The 22,414-nt window shown below is 45.6% G+C and overlaps 1 protein-coding gene across 1 annotated transcript in view; it reads left to right on the top strand.

The window, feature by feature from the left end:
- The window catches only part of HGFAC (HGF activator), a 141,276-nt gene that overhangs the window by 28,340 nt on the left and 90,522 nt on the right, over positions 1-22,414 (top strand). Inside the window, exons 3-4 of the mRNA XM_089691562.1 lie at positions 1,827-1,923; positions 17,074-17,147. Of these exons, the coding sequence (XP_089547688.1) occupies positions 1,827-1,923; positions 17,074-17,147 (171 nt within the window). The remainder of the gene's footprint in view (positions 1-1,826; positions 1,924-17,073; positions 17,148-22,414) is intronic.

Genomic DNA, 22,414 nt, shown 5'->3' on the forward strand with positions numbered 1-22,414 from the left:
ATAAATGTGCCGATATAGAGGTACTTAACCTCTGCAATAAAAACACTAATAAATACATATGTCTCCCATATCTGATTTTAAAGCAGTATTAAACTCATATTCAACAAACTATTATGTTGTAGCTTAACAATTATTAGATGTGGCGGCTGCATCCATTTTTTCTTAGACATTTTCTTCCCCCTTCTGTCTTCACCTGGTGATCTGGTCAGTAACAAACCTCGTGTATTAGTGAGACACAACTCCGGAGGAGTGAGCACTCCAGCTCACACTTTATAATCCGTTACAGCAAACCGTTTTTTCCTTTTGGAATTAAGGTTTTACACGATAAAATCTGATCATTTTAATCACTCCTGCCAGTGTTAAATGGTCTGTCTCATTCACGTAAACTCATACATTCTGCTGGAGAGCTTGTACTTTGAAAAACCTGCTGGCTGGATCACCAGATGAAAAAAGAAGAAAGGAAGCCTAAAAAATAAAATGAATACAGCCCTCACATCTAAGAATTGGTAAGCTGCAATATAATGAAATAAATGTTTGATTTTGGGTTTATTACCGCTTTAGCCTAAGCCATTTAACTGTTTATTTGGTAAGCTCCAAGAATCAGGGCCCTCCTATCCCTCTTGTATTGAACTGTATTGTTGCTGTATTGTCTCCCGTTATATTGTAAAGCGCTGAGCAAACTGTTGGCGCTATATAAATCCTGTATAATAATAATAATTAGAAAAGCTACAATTTCTGGGGAAATTGTGTGAAGTGTTCTTGCCTCCACCAGTAGTCTACAACTCACACTCTAGATTTTGTCACTCTGCTGCCTGCTCACACACCTGGGTTCCTATGGCAACTCACTCTACAGCAAGGGCAGAGAAGAGCGGTTAAAAACAAACTGCTCCAACTTGCTCACTTCACTGGCGGTTGCCATCTTCAAACGGTTGTAGTTTACAAATTATAAATCCTACACCGAAGAGCTTTATATTGTGAGAATCACAAGTCCCAGACCTACATTTTGATGCATAATATGTCTCTGAAATATTAAAAATTAAGGCACAGTCGCAGTTTAGAAATTGCCCTTCAAATTTGAGGTGGCTAGAGTGGAGTTTCAATGAATGTCAATGGGCGGCGTGAGTTGCAAACAAATGGTCAGTTGTGAAAACTATCAGGGTTATGGCTTAGCTGTGGACATTTTTAGTGGCAGCAGGGATAGCTGAACGTTTTGATATAAGATTTGTGTAGGTGGGCTTGAAAATGAGGGAGTGATGGCAGTTTAGAAATCATGTCCTGATTTTTCAGCTCACACTCTAACTTTTGTCCGCTCCCACTCTAGTTTTGAACATTCCACCATTCATTCCTATGGGACCAATTTCACCACAAAAACGCCGATATTTCGTGAACCACTCAGCGAAACATTCCACAACATAATAGCACACCAATCGGGAACAATCCGCACGTTTCAGTATATTACTATCTATGTAGTGTAAAAACTGTGGGAGGAGTTAGGGTGGTAAATTTGGCTATAATAATAAGAATATATATGTGAGATAACAGTAAGTGGTTGCCATGCAAGAACACTTAATGACCATTTACCTGTTTATTTAATATTGACCATTTACCTAATTATTTAAACAATTGACCAGTTGAAGCTCCTTCCTATAAACCGAATCTGGAATGACAGCTCTATCACTACACATAACAGTTACAGAGAACTGGTAAATTAAATTTTCTTTTGGAAACCTTTCCTAAAAAATATCAGTGTGGATAGGTTTAAACTTCAGAGAAAATCATAACATCTGCAGACTTGACAGTATTCATTTTTTTTTCTTTCCTTCCAGTCTACACAGAAGATGGTAGATTGTGCAAGTTTCCTTATCGGCTGGGAGGACGCCTGCATTTTTCCTGCATCTCAGGTCTTCTCCTGAAGAGGAATTGGTATGTAGACCTATATGGTTAGGGAGTCTTATACAGTCAGGTTAATTGTTATATGTCCCATTGTAACAATCAAATTTATACTGGCTGATTAAAAAAATTAAGTATTGAAATGTGTACAGAGAAAGCTGTACATTTACTTAAAGTGATATTAAACCTATAACCAAAAATGTAATATATTGTAGCTTACCAGTCTTTTAGATGTGGTGGCTGCATTAGTTTTCTGTTTTTAAACTTTTTTTCCCCTCTGTTTTCACCTGGTGGTCTGGCCAGTAACACACCTTCTGTATTAGGAGTGCCTCCACTCTGGATGAAGGAGCAGAGAGGCACTTTTGGACAGCAGCATTGTCAGTCTTGGTGCGAGGGGAGTGTTAGGCGTACCACCATATTTAGATACACTAACAAACTGAAGTCAAACTGTAGCTAACACTTTATAATCATGTAGTGCTACCCCTGAAGGAGCCACTGGTAAGGATGGGTTCTCTTGTCCTTGCCACCCACTTCACCAAGCCTCTACCCTACTGACAAACCCGGCCTTGTTTCCACTCTCTTTACATAGTAGATTGAAAAAACACACAGACAGATTCCTCACACTGTATCCAACTACTACAAAAAGAGACATGGAATTAACTAATTGGTTATTAATTATCAAAGTGGTTGTTAAACAAATGCAGTCAAAGTCTATCACCATTACCCAATTCAGCACTTTGGGAGAGCAAAAGTTATGGAAGAGCAGGAAACACACCATTTGTATGCAGATAGTTACCCTGGTGGTCTAGCAGTACCACCCTGAGTACTGGCAGGCAAAGAGGATGACGGAGAAGAGACTATTTGGAGGTTGAGAAGGGAAATGGGTATTATATTGCCTGCATGCCTAGACAGTGACAATGCTAAGCGTAGACTAGAAAAAGGGCCTTAAGCAGAAGAGAATGACATAAATCAACCTAGTATAAGCAAATACAACTAAGCTAACCGTCTCTAAAGTGCGTCTTTGCCGGCTAATGTTGGGGCCCTGTGGACAACTGTTGGTGCACTAAGGATGTAAGTTGGGTTCTGAAGTCAGTTGAAATTTGTTGTGAGCTCTTGTTACTGAGCAGTGCCTGCCCACATTAGCCCAAGGGGGCACTAAGCAGGCCATGCTGTGGCTGCTTCTTAGGGGAGTGTGTAACGATATCACGTACTGGGCACATGAATAGCTGTGTCTTGTGGCCATGTTGTTCAGCACCCCAAAAAAACCAGCCATGACATTTTTTATAGTTTTTTTCCAGCAGCTCTCATGCCTCTCCCCCCAACATAGCTATAGGTGCCTCGAGTAAACAAGGGTCTGGGTCTTCAAATAACCTGTTATCTTCACTTAGGCTGGAGATCTGGCAGGGTTTGCATGAAATCAACTCCTACAGCTTATCACTTTCCTTAGGGGAATGGAAATGACCTATAGTACAACTATAACAGAATCCTTCAGTTCTGTCACCCTTTGTGCAGAGGGGGCTGAAAGTGGCATTGTTAAGTGACAGCGCGGTGTGAGGTTGACTAGTCTTTTGTCACAGGTTGGTGAAAAGGGCAATGGTCTGGCACCACGTTTGTCACAGACAGTAATGGATACGTTGTTGTCAAAGATAGCACAGACGCCAGAGAACTCCTCAAGAGACACCTGGAACTTCTGTGGAATGGGGGCCCTCTTGTGCACAGGTACTGAGATGGTGTCTGTGATAATGGTAACCCACTTGACAGCTCAGCTGGTCTGGAGAATTGTCAGGGCTCTAAGCTGTAGGCAACACAGCATATATGGAAGCTGTAAGGATCTCACAGTAACTGTATCAGTCAGTGGATTGCACCAAAGTGCTCCAGCCCCTCTGACCGTTTAGGTCTCTCTCCCACTCTGCTTACTCCAACAGGTCTGAACTGAGATGCCAAGAAAGCAGGCTTTCCGGGGAACAGAATATAAATGCTCCCCTAGGATCTTCCTGCTGCACAGGCCTTAGGGATTTGTAGTTCAAAGTGGCTGTCCATATTGGACTATATTTCCCAGCAGGGGCGGACTGACAACTCATGGGGCCCCCGGGAAACAGGGGATCTTGGGGCCCCTGTGTCCTTGCCCAAACTCAAAAAAGCCTATGAAAAAGGTACCAGGGGCATCTCATGGGGCCCCCTACTGACCCCGGGCCCTCGGGCAGTGCCCGAGTTTCCAAATGGTCAGTCTGCCCGTTTCCCAGTACCCCAAGTGCTTTGTATCAGTCTTTGGGCTTAGGGTGACTTGCTCTCCCCCTGCTGGCTGGAAGAGAATATAGCAACAGCACAGCAATTTATTGATGGCAGCAAACCAGACGCATTTGAAAGCAAGGTATGTCCAGCACCGGGCTACAATCATTCAAGTCCTCATGCACACAGGACGCTTGTTTAACTCTCCTAGAAACCAACAGCTTTTTTTGCAGTAAAAAAGACTGACGCTTGTAAAAGTGTTTCAAGATTTTACAAGCTTTTACAGGCGTCAAGCTCTTTATTGTTAATTCATTTCATTAGCCAGAATAAATAATTTAACCACTTGCCCATCGGGCACTTATACCCCCTTCTTTACCAGGCCAATTTTCAGCTTTCAGTGCTGTCGCACTTTGAATGACAATTGCGCGGTCATGAAAGATTGTACCCATATGAAATTTTTATCATTTTTTTCTCACAAATAGAGCTTTCTTTTTGTGGTATTTAATCACAGCTGGGCGCTTTACTTTTTGCGCTATAAACAAAAAAACTGCAAACATTTTGAAAAAAAAAAGTTTCTTTGTTTCTATTAGAAAATCTTTCAAACAGGTAATTTTTCTCCTTCACTGATGTGTGTTGATGAGGTAGCACTGATGGGCACTAATAGGCAGCACTGATGGGCACTGATAGGCAGCACTGATGGGCACTGATAGGCAGCACTAATGAGGTGTCACTGATAGGCAGCACTAATGAGGTGTCACGGATAGGCGGCACTGATGAGGTGTCACGGATAGGCAGCACTGATATGCGGCACTGAGGTGGCACTGATAGGCGACACTGATGATGGGTACTGATAGACAGCACTGATAGGTGGCACTGACGAGCATCACTGCTGGGCACTGACTGGCGGCACTGCTGGGTACTGACTGCCACAACCTCTGGGCACTGACTGGTGGCACTGACTGGCAGGACTGCTGGGCTGCACTGATGGGCACAGGTGGGTGGCACTGGTGGGCACAGGTGGTTGGGCACAGGTGGGTGGCACTTCTGGGCACAGGTGTGTGACACTGCTGGGTGGCACAGGTGGGTGCACTGCTGGGCACAGGTGGGTGCATTGCTGGGCACAAGTGGGCGGAGTTAGTGGGCACACTGCTGGGCACAGGTGGGCGAACTTGTGGGTGGCACTGCTGGGCACCGATCATCAGTGCCCTGATGATCGGTGCCGATCCTCGCTCTAACAACTGCCGGTTCTCGGCAGTACTTTCCTCACGATCTGACAGCATGAGGAAAGTGCAGCCAAGAACCGGCAATTGCATTTCCCGGTGATCAGCGTGTCTTTGGACATGGCTGATCACGTGGTAAAAGGCCGCTGTGATTGGCCTTTTACCACATCATGTGATCAGCTGTGTCCGTAGGACACAGCAATCACGGAGATCGCCGGGTGCACACCCCCGGGGGCGCGTGGGAGAGCGCGTTCTGGGAGGACGTCATATGACGCCCACCCAGAACTGGCCAGCTGCAGTGTAGCCGCCATTCGGCTATCTGCAGTCGGCAAGTAGTTAATCTGGTCATTGAGATGCAGTAATGATTAAGCACGTTTAGCAGCTTTTAGAAGCTTCTAGCAGCTTTCGGTAGCTTCAAACGTTTTTTTCTGGCCAAACTCTGATGCTTCTGGATGCACTGGCAGTGTTTTTTTTTCCTGCCTCTAAAAGCTCCTCCCACTAATTGCATATACTGTATGTGCATGGACACATAGGCTAACATGGAGGGGTGTTTAGAGAAACGTCCTTGGTGATTTCTGGGCATCTCTTGCGGAGATGGATCTGTCCTTACTTATGCTATTTTCTTGCTTTCTTTCCTAGCTTTTCATTTTCCTCCGTTCTTACTTTTCTTTCTATCAGACTTGATTGTACCAGCAAATTGTAAACGTTTTACTATGTGAATGCTTCCTAATGTTTTGATTATACTACTGAGTTTTCTCCAAAACTAATTTGTAAACTGTGTATTACATGATATGATAATATGCTATACTTTCTGGTAGCTCATTCTTGTTCATATGTTCTGATTTTTCTTTCGGAATAAAAGTTAATGGTTTAAAAAAAAAAAAGAAAGAAAAATGTCCTGTGTGCATGGGGCCTAAAGTCCTAAAGTTAACAGTTTTTCCTTTTTAGAATAAAGGTTTTACATGAATAAATAAAAGCTGATCATTGTAAGCACCCCTGCCAGTGTTACATGGTTTGTCTCATCCCTGTAAGCTGAGACTGATCTGGAAGAGAGCTTGTTCTTTTGAAAAACAACAGATTTATTGACTGGATCACCAGATAAGGAAGTGAAAGAAAGCACCCCCCTTCAATGTTTTTTTCTCTTCTTATCTTTCTTACTGGGTTAACATACTTGTATGTCTGTGAATCCAGCAGTGTTCTCAAATAATCTGCTGCTACATACCTGGTCTCATGCTGCCATCTTCTCTGCTGACATCATCAGGAACCAGTTGTTTTCTTCGGGGGTTCTTGCAGCTGGCCCACTGATGGGAGTGCATGGCTGCGTCATTAGCAGTCCAACTGCAATAAGAAAGATGAGACAATTGGCCTCTTGATGACGCTCCGCATGTGCTGTAGAGCACACTGGAATATTGAATACCTGGCCCCCTGCTGCATTCTGTGGCTCCAGCCTTTACACCTCCTGCGGTGACATAAGGATTGGAGGATTGAATCTCGGAATGTATGTAGACTGTGTGAGTTCCAGAATTAGGGCGTATAAGATGATTAAAGGCTATGTTCTTCATTTGGAGGAATTGACATATTAAACCCATATTTATGGTGTGACATGTAACATGTTCTTATGCACCCCCCCAACCCCTGAGCCCTCCCTCATGACAGAATGCCATGGGTCTCCTCTTCCACAGAAATTAAAAATCGGCACAGTTGTGCAGGCAGAGCCCACACAGCCCATCATTCATTCACAGAGATCTTTGAATGAAGACATTACAAGTCCCGTCTGTCACCACGGCAGATGCACTTTATTTCTCAATGGGCTCTGAGTGCTGTAATCAGCACACATGTAATCCATTCACACTCCCTCCAGCTTTCTAACTGAAAGTCCATACAGAGGTATGAGTATGAGTGGTCCAAATCTCACCACTTGTGAGCCAAGGGCAGACGAGTGAGCACACTCCGCACCGAGTAACAAAGCTTTTTTTAAAGGGGAGAGGTCATCTGATGTTTTTAGGGCAAAAACATTTAAAGCGTTACTAAACCCAGGACCCTGCATTCACTATATCTGGTCTCCCCGGACCCTGCATTCACTATATCTGGTCTCCCTGGACCCTGCACTCACTATATCTGGTCTCCCCGGACCCTGCATTCACTATATCTGGTCTCCCCGAACCCTGCATTCACTATCTGGTCTCCACGGACTCTGCATTCACTGTATCTGGTTTTTTCCCGGACCCTGCATTCACTATATCTGGTCTCCCCGGACCCTGCATTCACTATCTGGTCTCCACGGACTCTGCATTCACTGTATCTGGTCTCCCCGGACCCTACAATCACTATATCCGGTCTCCCCGGACCCTGCATTCACTATATCTGGTCTTCCAGGACCCTGCATTCACTATATCTGGTCTCCCCGGACCCTGCATTCACTATCTGGTCTCCACGGACTCTGCATTCACTGTATCTGGGCTCCCCGGACCCTACAATCACTATATCCGGTCTCCCCGGACGCCGCATTCACTATATCTGGTCTTCCAGGACCCTGCATTCACTATATCCGGTCTCCCCGGACCCTGCATTCACTATATCTGGTCTTCCAGGACCCTGCATTCACTATATATATGGTCTCCCGGACCCTGTATTCACTATATCTGGTCTCCCGGCCGTGCATTCACTATATCTGGTCTCCCACAGTACACAGAATATGGAAATGCAATTATCTTAGTAAATATAAACTGCTAAATACATTTTCTCATCAGCAGTATATAGCAGTCTTGTGACTTCTATCAGTGTCTGGCCCATCACTGGTTTAAAGCTTGTAGGAGTTTTCACTCTCTTCTGACTGTCCTATGAGGCTGCATGACCACTGATCCTCTGTCTGGACAGTGCTGATTGGCCCTGTGCTGATCACATGTACACCCCCCCTCCGAAAAAAACAAAAAACAAAAAAAAAAAACCACTCTTGCAAGACACACCAAACTAAGGATGTGCAGTGTGCTGTGTACTATCAGCAGATTGATTGGGGACTGTGGAAGAAGGGGAGGATCAGAGAAGATAGGATCAAACAGCTTTTTTTAAATAATGCAAAGGATTAACTCCTTAGGTTCCACAGTGAGTATAACAAGCATGCTTTACTGCATATACAGACTGATTGTACTGTTGTGGGTTTAGTAACACTTTAAGTGAGTCAGGTTTCATTAATAATAGGAACAATTCAGATGATTATGACTGCACCAATTACTTCTAATGTAGCATGTTAATGGCACACAGCTAGCAATGACCCCTGAATAGCACATTGTAATCACACCGCTGACTGTGTTCATTCTGTACCGTCCTGAATGGTGGGCAGGTCCCACTTCTCTACTTATTAAGGTGTATAAAGCTTGGGAGGGGGTGCTGAGACTCTACTATTAAACACTACATCTACCAGTGCCATTTATATCATCAAACCTTCTAATATTAGAGATAAATCACATAATAATACCTATACTTTGAAGCTGCTTACACTGCTTTGCAATTAAAGTGTACCTGTCACCTTAGAGTGCAAATGGTAAAAGAAAATATTAAAAACCCCAATCAATGCATTACTATAGTAACGTGTTTAGATCGTTCCCTTTTAAGGGAATGTATAGGGATTGATTTACTAAAACTGGAGAGCGCAAAATCTGGTGCAAGTCTGCATAGAAACCAGCCAGCTTCCAGGTTTTATTGTCATAGCTTAAAGTGTTACTACACCCAGGACCCTGCATTCACTATATGTGGTCTCCCCAGACCCTGCATTCACTATATCTGGTCTCCCCAGACCCTGCATTCACTATATCTGGTCTCCCAGGACCCTGCATTCACTATATCCGGTCTCCCCGGACCCTGCATTCACTATATCCGGTCTCCCAGGACCCTGCATTTACTATATCTGGTCTCCCAGGACCCTGCATTCACTATATCCGGTCTCCCCGGACCCTGCATTCACTATATCTGGTCTCCCAGGACCCTGCATTCACTATATCTGGTCTCCCAGGACCCTGCATTCACTATATCTGGTCTCCCCGGACCCTGCATTCACTATATCTGGTCTCCCCGAACCCTGCATTCACTATATCTGGTCTGCCTGGACCCTGCATTTACTATATCTGGTCTCCCCGAACCCTGCATTCACTATATCTGGTCTCCCCGGACCCTGCATTCACTATATCTGGTCTCCCCGAACCCTGCATTTACTATATCTGGTCTCCCCGGACCCTGCATTCACTATATCTGGTCTTCCAGGACCCTGCATTCACTATATCTGGTCTCCCCGGACCCTGCATTCACTATCTGGTCTCCACGGACTCTGCATTCACTGTATCTGGTCTCCCCGGACCCTACAATCACTATATCCGGTCTCCCCGGACGCCGCATTCACTATATCTGGTCTTCCAGGACCCTGCATTCACTATATCCGGTCTCCCCGGACCCTGCATTCACTATATCTGGTCTTCCAGGACCCTGCATTCACTATATATATGGTCTCCCGGACCCTGTATTCACTATATCTGGTCTCCCGGCCGTGCATTCACTATATCTGGTCTCCCACAGTACACAGAATATGGAAATGCAATTATCTTAGTAAATATAAACTGCTAAATACATTTTCTCATCAGCAGTATATAGCAGTCTTGTGACTTCTATCAGTGTCTGGCCCATCACTGGTTTAAAGCTTGTAGGAGTTTTCACTCTCTTCTGACTGTCCTATGAGGCTGCATGACCACTGATCCTCTGTCTGGACAGTGCTGATTGGCCCTGTGCTGATCACATGTACACCCCCCCTCCGAAAAAAACAAAAAACAAAAAAAAAAAACCACTCTTGCAAGACACACCAAACTAAGGATGTGCAGTGTGCTGTGTACTATCAGCAGATTGATTGGGGACTGTGGAAGAAGGGGAGGATCAGAGAAGATAGGATCAAACAGCTTTTTTTAAATAATGCAAAGGATTAACTCCTTAGGTTCCACAGTGAGTATAACAAGCATGCTTTACTGCATATACAGACTGATTGTACTGTTGTGGGTTTAGTAACACTTTAAGTGAGTCAGGTTTCATTAATAATAGGAACAATTCAGATGATTATGACTGCACCAATTACTTCTAATGTAGCATGTTAATGGCACACAGCTAGCAGTGACCCCTGAATAGCACATTGTAATCACACCGCTGACTGTGTTCATTCTGTACCGTCCTGAATGGTGGGCAGGTCCCACTTCTCTACTTATTAAGGTGTATAAAGCTTGGGAGGGGGTGCTGAGACTCTACTATTAAACACTACATCTACCAGTGCCATTTATATCATCAAACTTTCTAATATTAGAGATAAATCACATAATAATACCTATACTTTGAAGCTGCTTACACTGCTTTGCAATTAAAGTGTACCTGTCACCTTAGAGTGCAAATGGTTAAAGAAAATATTAAAAACCCCAATCAATGCATTACTATAGTAACGTGTTTAGATCGTTCCCTTTTAAGGGAATGTATAGGGATTGATTTACTAAAACTGGAGAGCGCAAAATCTGGTGCAAGTCTGCATAGAAACCAGCCAGCTTCCAGGTTTTATTGTCATAGCTTAAAGTGTTACTACACCCAGGACCCTGCATTCACTATATGTGGTCTCCCCAGACCCTGCATTCACTATATCTGGTCTCCCCAGACCCTGCATTCACTATATCTGGTCTCCCAGGACCCTGCATTCACTATATCCGGTCTCCCCGGACCCTGCATTCACTATATCCGGTCTCCCAGGACCCTGCATTCACTATATCTGGTCTCCCAGGACCCTGCATTCACTATATCCGGTCTCCCCGGACCCTGCATTCACTATATCTGGTCTCCCAGGACCCTGCATTCACTATATCTGGTCTCCCAGGACCCTGCATTCACTATATCTGGTCTCCCCGGACCCTGCATTCACTATATCTGGTCTCCCCGGAACCTGCATTCACTATATCTGGTCTGCCTGGACCCTGCATTTACTATATCTGGTCTCCCCAGACCCTGCATTCACTATATCTGGTCTCCCAGGACCCTGCATTTACTATATCTGGTCTCCCCTGACCCTTCATTCACTATATCCGGTCTCCCCGGGCCCTGCATTCACTATATCCGGTCTCCCCGGACCCTGCATTCACTATATCCGGTCTCCCAGGACCCTGCATTCACTATATCCGGTCTCCCCAGACCCTGCATTCACTATATCCGGTCTCCCAGGACCCTGCATTCACTATATCCGGTCTCCCCGGACCCTGCATTCACTATATCCGGTCTCCCAGGACCCTGCATTCACTATATCCGGTCTCCCAGGACCCTGCATTCACTATATCCGGTCTCCCCGGAACCTGCATTCACTATATCCGGTCTCCCAGGACCCTGCATTCACTATATCCGGTCTCCCAGGACCCTGCTTTAACTATATCTGGTCTCCCCGGACCCTGCATTCACTATATCTGGTCTCCCCGGACCCTGCATTCACTATATCTGGTCTGCCCGGACCCTGCATTTACTATATCTGGTCTCCCCGGAACCTGCATTCACTATATCTGGTCTGCCCGAACCCTGCATTTACTATATCTGGTCTCCCCGGACCCTGCATTCACTATATCCGGTCTCCCAGGACCCTGCATTCACTATATCTGGTCTCCCAGGACCCTGCATTCACTATATCCGGTCTCCCAGGACCCTGCATTCGCTATATCCGGTCTCCCAGGACCCTGCATTCACTATATCCGGTCTCCCCGGACCCTGCATTCACTATATCTGGTCTCCCAGGACCCTGCATTCACTATATCTGGTCTCCCCGGACCCTGCATTCACTATATCTGGTCTCCCCGGAACCTGCATTCACTATATCTGGTCTGCCTGGACCCTGCATTTACTATATCTGGTCTCCCCAGACCCTGCATTCACTATATCTGGTCTCCCAGGACCCTGCATTTACTATATCTGGTCTCCCCTGACCCTTCATTCACTATATCCGGTCTCCCCGGGCCCTGCATTCACTATATCCGGTCTCCCCGGACCCTGCATTCACTATATCTGGTCTCCCAGGACCCTGCATTCACTATATCCGGTCTCCCCGGACCCTGCATTCACTATATTCGGTCTCCCAGGACCCTGCATTCACTATATCCGGTCTCCCCGTACCCTGCATTCACTATATCCGGTCTCCCAGGACCCTGCATTCACTATATCCGGTCTCCCAGGACCCTGCATTCACTATATCCGGTCTCCCCGGACCCTGCATTCACTATATCCGGTCTCCCAGGACCCTGCATTCACTATATCCGGTCTCCCAGGACCCTGCATTCACTATATCCGGTCTCCCCGGACCCTGCATTCACTATATCTGGTCTCCCAGGACCCTGCATTCACTATATCCGGTCTCCCCGGACCCTGCATTCACTATATCTGGTCTCCCAGGACCCTGCATTCACTATATCTGGTCTCCCAGGACCCTGCATTCACTATATCTGGTCTCCCCGGACCCTGCATTCACTATATCTGGTCTCCCCGGAACCTGCATTCACTATATCTGGTCTGCCTGGACCCTGCATTTACTATATCTGGTCTCCCCAGACCCTGCATTCACTATATCTGGTCTCCCAGGACCCTGCATTTACTATATCTGGTCTCCCCGGACCCTGCATTCACTATATCCGGTCTGCCCGGACCCTGCATTTACTATATCTGGTCTCCCCGGAACCTGCATTCACTATATCTGGTCTGCCCAAACCCTGCATTTACTATATCTGGTCTCCCCAGACCCTGCATTCACTATATCCGGTCTCCCAGGACCCTGCATTCACTATATCCGGTCTCCCCGGACCCTGCATTCACTATATCCGGTCTCCCAGGACCCTGCATTCACTATATCCGGTCTCCCCAGACCCTGCATTCACTATATCCGGTCTCCCAGGACCCTGCATTCACTATATCTGGTCTCCCAGGACCCTGCATTCACTATATCCGGTCTCCCAGGACCCTGCATTCACTATATCTGGTCTCCCAGGACCCTGCATTCACTATATCCGGTCTCCCCGGACCCTGCATTCACTATATCCGGTCTCCCAGGACCCTGCATTCACTATATCCGGTCTCCCCGTACCCTGCATTCACTATATCCGGTCTCCCAGGACCCTGCATTCACTATATCCGGTCTCCCAGGACCCTGCATTCACTATATCCGGTCTCCCAGGACCCTGCATTCACTATATCCGGTCTCCCAGGACCCTGCATTCACTATATCCGGTCTCCCCGGACCCTGCATTCACTATATCTGGTCTCCCAGGACCCTGCATTCACTATATCCGGTCTCCCCGGACCCTGCATTCACTATATCTGGTCTCCCAGGACCCTGCATTCACTATATCTGGTCTCCCAGGACCCTGCATTCACTATATCTGGTCTCCCCGGACCCTGCATTCACTATATCTGGTCTCCCCGGAACCTGCATTCACTATATCTGGTCTGCCTGGACCCTGCATTTACTATATCTGGTCTCCCCAGACCCTGCATTCACTATATCTGGTCTCCCAGGACCCTGCATTTACTATATCTGGTCTCCCCGGACCCTGCATTCACTATATCCGGTCTGCCCGGACCCTGCATTTACTATATCTGGTCTCCCCGGAACCTGCATTCACTATATCTGGTCTGCCCAAACCCTGCATTTACTATATCTGGTCTCCCCAGACCCTGCATTCACTATATCCGGTCTCCCAGGACCCTGCATTCACTATATCCGGTCTCCCCGGACCCTGCATTCACTATATCCGGTCTCCCAGGACCCTGCATTCACTATATCCGGTCTCCCCAGACCCTGCATTCACTATATCCGGTCTCCCAGGACCCTGCATTCACTATATCTGGTCTCCCAGGACCCTGCATTCACTATATCTGGTCTCCCAGGACCCTGCATTCACTATATCCGGTCTCCCAGGACCCTGCATTCACTATATCTGGTCTCCCAGGACCCTGCATTCACTATATCCGGTCTCCCCGGACCCTGCATTCACTATATCTGGTCTCCCAGGACCCTGCATTCACTATATCTGGTCTCCCAGGACCCTGCATTCACTATATCTGGTCTCCCCGGACCCTGCATTCACTATATCTGGTCTCCCCGGAACCTGCATTCACTATATCTGGTCTGCCTGGACCCTGCATTTACTATATCTGGTCTCCCCAGACCCTGCATTCACTATATCTGGTCTCCCAGGACCCTGCATTTACTATATCTGGTCTCCCCTGACCCTGCATTCACTATATCTGGACTCCCAGGACCCTGCATTCACTATATCCGGTCTCCCCGGACCCTGCATTCACTATATCCGGTCTCCCAGGACCCTGCATTCACTATATCCGGTCTCCCAGGACCCTGCATTCACTATATCTGGTCTCCCCGGACCCTGCATTCACTATATCTGGTCTCCCCGGACCCTGCATTCACTATATCTGGTCTGCCCGGACCCTGCATTTACTATATCTGGTCTCCCCAGACCCTGCATTCATTATATCCGGTCTCCCAGGACCCTGCATTTACTATATCTGGTCTCCCCTGACCCTGCATTCACTATATCCGGTCTCCCCGGGCCCTGCATTCACTATATCCGGTCTCCCCGGACCCTGCATTCACTATATCCGGTCTCCCAGGACCCTGCATTCACTATATCAGGTCTCCCAGGACCCTGCATTCACTATATCCGGTCTCCCAGGACCCTGCATTCACTATATCTGGTCTCCCCGGACCCTGCATTCACTATATCTGGTCTCCCAGGACCCTGCATTCACTATATCTGGTCTCCCCGGACCCTGCATTCACTATATCTGGTGTGCCCGGACCCTGCATTCACTATATCTGGTGTGCCCGGACCCTGCATTTACTATATCTGGTCTCCCCAGACCCTGCATTCACTATATCTGGTCTCCCAGGACCCTGCATTTACTATATCTGGTCTCCCCTGACCCTGCATTCACTATATCCGGTCTCCCCGGGCCCTGCATTCACTATATCCGGTCTCCCCGGACCCTGCATTCACTATATCTGGTCTCCCAGGACCCTGCATTCACGATATCAGGTCTCCCAGGACCCTGCATTCACTATATCCGGTCTCCCAGGACCCTGCATTCACTATATCCAGTCTCCCAGGACCCTGCATTCACTATATCCGGTCTCCCAGGACCCTGCATTCACTATATCCGGTCTCCCAGGACCCTGCATTCACTATATCTGGTCTCCCCGGACCCTGCATTCACTATATCAGGTCTCCCAGGACCCTGCATTCACTATATCCGGTCTCCCAGGACCCTGCATTCACTATATCTGGTCTCCCAGGACCCTGCATTCACTATATCCGGTCTCCCCGGACCCTGCATTCACTATATCTGGTCTCCCCAGACCCTGCATTCACTATATCCGGTCTCCCCGGACCCTGCATTCACTATATCTGGTCTCCCCGGACCCTGCATTCACTATATCTGGTCTCCCACATTACACAGAACATGGAAGTGCAATTATTTTAGTAAATATAAACTGCTAAATAGATTTTCTCATCAGCAGTATATAGCAGTCTTGTGACTTCTATCAGTGTCTGGCCCATCACTGGTTTAAAGCTTGTAGGAAGAGTTTTCACTCTCCTCTGACTGTCCTATGAGGCTGCATGACCACTGATTCTCTGTCTGGACAGTGCTGATTGGCCCTGTGCTGATCACATGCACTCCCCCCCTCCCAAAAGAAAAAGAAAACAAAAAAAAACACTCTAGCAAGACACACCAAACTGAGGATGTGCAGCATGCTGTGTACTATCAGCAGATCGATTGGGGACTGTGGAAGAAGGGGAGGATCAGAGAAGATAGGATCAAACAGCTTTTTTTTGATAATGCAAAGGATTAACTCCTTAGGTTCCACAGTGAGTATAACAAGCATGCTTTACTGCATATACAGACTGATTGTACTGTTGTGGGTTTAGTAACACTTTCAGTGAATCAGGTTTCATTGAAAAAAAAAGAAATTTAAAACATGGAAAAATAAGTGCAAACTATAGCGGTTATTCACATCTTTGTGTTGTGCAACTCATGGTAACTCGCACACCTCAGCTACCACACACAACGCACTTTTTACAGTAGCAAGCAATGCATCCATAATACAGTGTACCACAATGCAATGTTTTGTAATGTTTAAAAAAGGTGTATTTTTAGTGCAGCAATATGCACTGCCAGCCCATTCAAAACAACTGGACCGACTTCTTTCAGCGTGCTTCAAAGCAATGCAAAATAATTCATTGTCTAGACCAGGGGTCCCCAACCTTTCTAAAGAAAGGGCCAGTTTACTACCCTATTAGACTTTAGGGGGAGCAGACTGTGCCTAGTGGGAGGACAAAATGGTATCAGTGGAAAGAATAGTGCCCCACCAATGGTGTCAGTGAGAAAAATAGTGCTCCATGTTTGGTGTCAGCGGAAGATTAGTGTTTCTTCGTTGGTGTCAGTGGGAGGAATAGTGCCCTATTGCTGGTGTCAGTGGAAGGAATAGTTCCTTGTCTTTGGTGTCATTGGAGGGTATAATGTCTCATATCAGTAGGAGAAATGGTATCTCAGGGACCAGATAAAGGCAAGCAAAGGGCCACATCTGGCAGTTTGGAGACCACTGGTATAGACATATAAACTGTTAAGTCAGTTAAAGAGTTTCTAATGATCATGTATGTATACTGTATTTTAGGTGTGCTACAACACATAACTACGACAGAGACAAAGAGTGGGGGTATTGTGTCACAAACACCAGTCTGGAACCAGGTAAGTCTCTGTTCTACAATTAAAATGCCCAGGTTAGCAATCTTAGTAGTCAAGAGGGCTTGTGAGAGGATCTGTCGGCTAACGTAAATGCTTGTGGGCTGATTTGCAGGTGTATAAATATTGCACAGCACAAATATGTTATAACTCACCATTTGTGGTTTCAAAATTAAAAAAAAGAAAAAAAAAGTTTCATGAAAAATCACTGTCCCGCTTTTTCCAATTAGCTGACTATTTGTGAGTTTTTGACCAAGTCGTGCTGCTAATGCTGTTTAGGACCAAACTGTATTGCGTGGCTGGGGTGTCTAGATCAGTCTTTCTTAACTGGTGTGCCATCTGGGTTTATCGGGGGTGCCGCAGCATCCTGATTCAGATAGGATGGACTAGAAAGTGGAGGTGTGTGTGTATGTGTGCACGTGTATGTATGTTACTTTTATTTCTGACACCTACACACTGCACATTACACACTCCTGACCCCTAAACACTGCACGTTACACATTCCTGACCCCCTACACTTTGCATGTTAGTTCTACTCCTGACTCCTACACTCTGCACATTAGTTTTACCCCTGACCCTGCACTCTGTATGGTAATTTTACTCCTTACCCCTACACTCTGCACAGTACTTTTACTCCTGACTTCTACACTCTCACTTTACTCCTGACTCCTACACACTGTATGCTAGTTTTACTCCTGACCCCTACACTCTGTAAGTTACTTTTACTCCTGACCCCCTACACTCTGTATGTCACTTTTACTCCTGACCCCTACACTCTGTAAGTTACTTTTACTCCTGACCCCCTACACTCTGTATATCACTTTTACTCCTGACCCCCTACACTCTGTATGTCACTTTTACTCTGGCCCCCTACACTTGGTAAGCTAATTTTACTTCTGACCCGTACACTTTGCACATTATTTATACTCTGCATGTTACTTTTACTCCTGACTCCTACACACTGTATGCTAGTTTTACTCCTGACCCCTACACTCTGTAAGTTACTTTTACTCCTGACCCCAACACTCTGTAAGTTACTTTTACTCCTGACCCCCTACACTCTGTATGTCACTTTTACTCCTGACCCCTACACTCTGTAAGTTACTTTTACTCCTGACTCCCTACACTCTGTAAGTTACTTTTACTCCTGACCCCTACACTCTGTAAGTTACTTTTACTCCTGACCCCCTACACTCTGTATGTCACTTTTACTCTGGCCCCCTACACTTGGTAAGCTAATTTTACTTCTGACCCCTACACTTTGCACATTATTTATACTCTGCACGTTACTTTTACTCCTGACCCCTACACTCTGTATGTCACACTTACTCCTGATTCCTATACTCTGTAGGATCAGAACTGCTTTTCTAAGCTAGCAGGACTGCTCTTTAGACAGGGGTGCCTCAAGAGGGAAACTTTTAAAGGGTGCCGTGACTGAAAAAAGGTTAAGAAACACTGGTCTAGATGATCTTCAGATTCTTCATCTTAACCATTATCACATTTCAGGAATCTCATGACAAAATGCTCCGGTATGAATAGGGGCTGATTTGAGGGTTTTCATGAGCTTGTGCCAGCTCTACAATCTGCTGTGTTTGGTTGGGTGTTTGATATTCAAGGGCTGCTTTTTATATCCAGTCTAATACAGGAGCCAAGTCCATATATTCATATGATGACATTTTAATTTCCTAGAAAACAAAGAATCCCTTTAATTAATGGATCGTCGCCTCCAGTACATAGAAACGTCTAATTTCATTGCAGCAAAGCCATTATACTTTTATGACTATGGACTCCATCCAGCTCCGGCAGGATGATGAACTGTTAATCTGCTTCATGTCTACGCGTTCAGCATCCAAGCTGGCTGTGAATGATGGCTCATTACACTTCTATAGGTCATCCATATGGCCGGGGACCCCCTGACTGCAGTGGGCATGCTGGCATTGTTAACCGTCCGTCTTGGAGCTTGCTCACTGTAGTGTTGAAGCCCAGACAGGAATTTCCTCAAAGAAACCTGAACTGGAGTGTAAATCCCAAATTCCACATACTGGTTTCTACTGCCTGGCTATAGACATAGTGTGCTCACTGTGCTGCTGTGTCTGGGGTCCTTCTGTGCACCCCACCCACCCACTCAGAAAACCTGGATCTTATTCAACCAACGCTAAAGCAGCCTAATGCTTTACTGTAATAATTGTACCTGTATTTAAAGAGGACCTGCCATGTACAGAAATAGGACATTCGACACGTGTTCAAAGAGCCTATTGCTAAACATGTGCAGCTCTCACTGTGATTTATAGCAATATACTTCCTATATTTATCTTTTATATAAATGTATGAAACTGCTGTCATTTAAGTGATCTAAAGGATAATTTTTTTTTAATTAAAATAAAAAAGATGTTATACTTACCTGCTCTGTGCAAAGCAGTCCCTTACCTCCTTATCTGAAAGGACACTATCTGCTCTTCCCTCCTTTTGGGTGCCCCCTCAGCAAGCTGGTAGCGCTTCTGCATGCGTACTCCTGAACCAAGTGGTGTGCATCCATAGATGCACACAGTGCCAGTAAACCACTGCTTCCCCTTCAAAGGAGTTTGACTGACAGCATCAGGAGCCTATGGCTCCCACTGTTCTTAGTGTCTCCTAAGAGAGCAGGGAGTGAGAGAAGCACTGTTGCAGTCGGGACAGGAGTCAGGTAAGTGTTTAGGGACAGTGGAGGGTAGAACAGATAGTGGGGTGTTTTATTACCCTAATGCAGGGATCGCATCATCACAGTGTGAGATGGGGAAACAGCTCTCATTGTTTGAACACTGTTTGTATGCAGTAAATTATTGTGTGGAGTAAATTAAATGTTCTGGAGTGACATTCTGCGGTTTAGCCACAAGATGCCACTGTTTTCCTAACACAGCCTCAGACTGCATAGATATTTCTATATTCATGAAGAGGTGGGGTTTACACACAGAGTTTAGAGAACAGGAAAGAGGCAGACAGCAGCCATGTTTGGAGGATGTTGAATGCAGGAGCCGTGTGAGCAGTGAATCTGATAGCATCCAGGTGTGAGAACATCCCTCAGTAACCAGAGCTGCAGCTAAGTGAAGCTGATCGTGTCCAAGACCCTGATCCTGTTCAGAGAAAGGAAGATTGCAGTCAGGAATGCTGATGAGAGCAGAGGAACAAAGCAACCTACACTGCGATACCGCATGCTTGTTGGAGAGACATTTGTTCTATTCAGAGTCACCAGAGGATGCAAAGCAGACCCGGGTCGGTAAGATCGTGCACGCACCTCATTTCAGTGTTGGCGCCTAGAGACTGAGTCCAGGCCTATAGTTAGTTAGTTAGGGTCTCTGTTTGTGTCAGGCCACAAGTATTATTACTGATCATTGGAAGGACTCCATAACTTAAAGTGACATTTCACATCGGAGAGCTGATAACATCCCACAAACTCAAGCCAGACTGGCATTTTGCTCAGAAGGAATACTCAGGCACGTGCTACAGGACAAGTTATGGGAGGGGGAATACTGTAGATTTGTGTAAGATTGTAAGCTGTTGTGCTGCACCGCAGGCTAGCCCATACCATACACCCATACACTGATTCCTGCTCTTTTAGGGTAATAACCGGTATGGTGTGGCAGCTTATTTGTGCCCGCCAGTAGGTAAATTACTACACCTTCTACCTTCATCCATCAGGAGGCGCCATGCTGTGCAGCACAAGGGTCTCAGCCTTTGGGCTGGGTGTATGTAAATTTATTGTGTGTTCTCAGCATTTGTGGTTGTGCTTATATCCAAGTAAAATTCTGTTGTGGCAAAAGCTGGTGTTGGGGTTGCTTTCCTCGTTCCTGACTTCACTACCCTGGAGAGCCCACCCTGGTACACGGCTTACAACAGAGCAGGGAGTCCCATACACAAGAATGGCATACTCTGGTCCTTCTTTCTAAAGAGTTGAAAATGTTGTCATGTGCACAAATGTACATTGAAATGATTACTTGTATAGCGCACCCATAATTGTTGGCTTTGATACAGTGCCTTGAAAAAGTATTCATACCCCTTGAAATTTTCCACATTTTGTCATGTTACAACCAAAAATGTAAATTTATTTTATTGGGATTTCATGTGATAGACCAACACAAAGTGGCACATAATTGGGAAGTGGAAGGAAAATGATAAAAGGGGTTTTAAAAGTTTTGTACAAATAAATACAGGCGTACCTCGGTTTACGAATTTAATTCATTCTGCGGGACTTTTTGTATTGCAAAACATTCATAAACCGAAATGCGGTTTCCCATAGGAATACATTGAAAACCAATTAATAAGTTCCGGAGGTCAGAAAAAAAGTAAAAAAAAAGTCTTTTATCTGTTCAAAACTCTTTATAAAGTGCACTTTAAAGGCTTAAATACTGGACAGGGACATGATTAACAATCAATTCGTAAATGCATTAAAAACCCATTAATCCGTTCCAGAGGTCAGAAAAAAGGAAAAAAAAATTTCTCTGTTCAAAATTCTTTATAAAGTGCACTTTAAAAGCATAAAGGGACATGATTAAAAAAAAAAATCGTAAATGTATTGAAAACTAATTAATCCGTTCCGGAGGTCAGAAAAAAGTAAAAAAAAAAAAAAAAAAAAGTCTCACCTGTTCAAAACTCTTTATAAAGTGCAATTTAAAAGGCATAGTACTGTACAGGGGCATGATTAAAAAAAATATTCGGAAATGCATTGAAAACCAATGAATCCGTTCGCATTGTGAAAAAAATTCATAAACCAAGGCATTATTTTCATTCGTAGACCGAAAATTGCGTTAACCGAGGCATTTGTAAACCGGGGTGCGCCTGTATCTGAAAAGTGTGGTGTGCATTTGTATTCAGCCCCTTTTATTCTGATACCCCCAACTAAAATCTAGGCCAAGGAATAGAGAATGAATACTTTAAGGCACTGTAAGTACGTAGTATTATTATTATACAGTATTTAAAGAGCGCCAGAAGGTTTGCTCAGCGCTGCACATTATAGTGGGGGACAGAACATGAGACAATACAGTAACAAAACAATACACGAGGGGTTTGAGGGCCCTGCTCTTTCGAGCTTACAATTTAGGAGGCAGGGGATAGTGGTACAGGAGGATGTGGCTGTGGGGGATGGAGTAATAGGAGGAGTGGAGATCAGCTGTTAAGTGAGGGTGGGGTAGGCTTCCCTGAAGAGATGGGTTTTCAGGGTGCGCCTAAAGGTGAGGAGGGTAGGTGACAGTCTCATGGATTGGGGTAGTGAGTTCCAGAGGATGGGGGAAGTCCTGGAG

The sequence above is a fragment of the Staurois parvus genome, unplaced genomic scaffold, assembly GCF_062004578.1.
Source record: "Staurois parvus isolate SC_StPar_1 unplaced genomic scaffold, SC_StPar_1.0 ptg000564l, whole genome shotgun sequence".
In the NCBI taxonomy this organism is placed as follows: Eukaryota; Metazoa; Chordata; class Amphibia; order Anura; family Ranidae; genus Staurois; species Staurois parvus.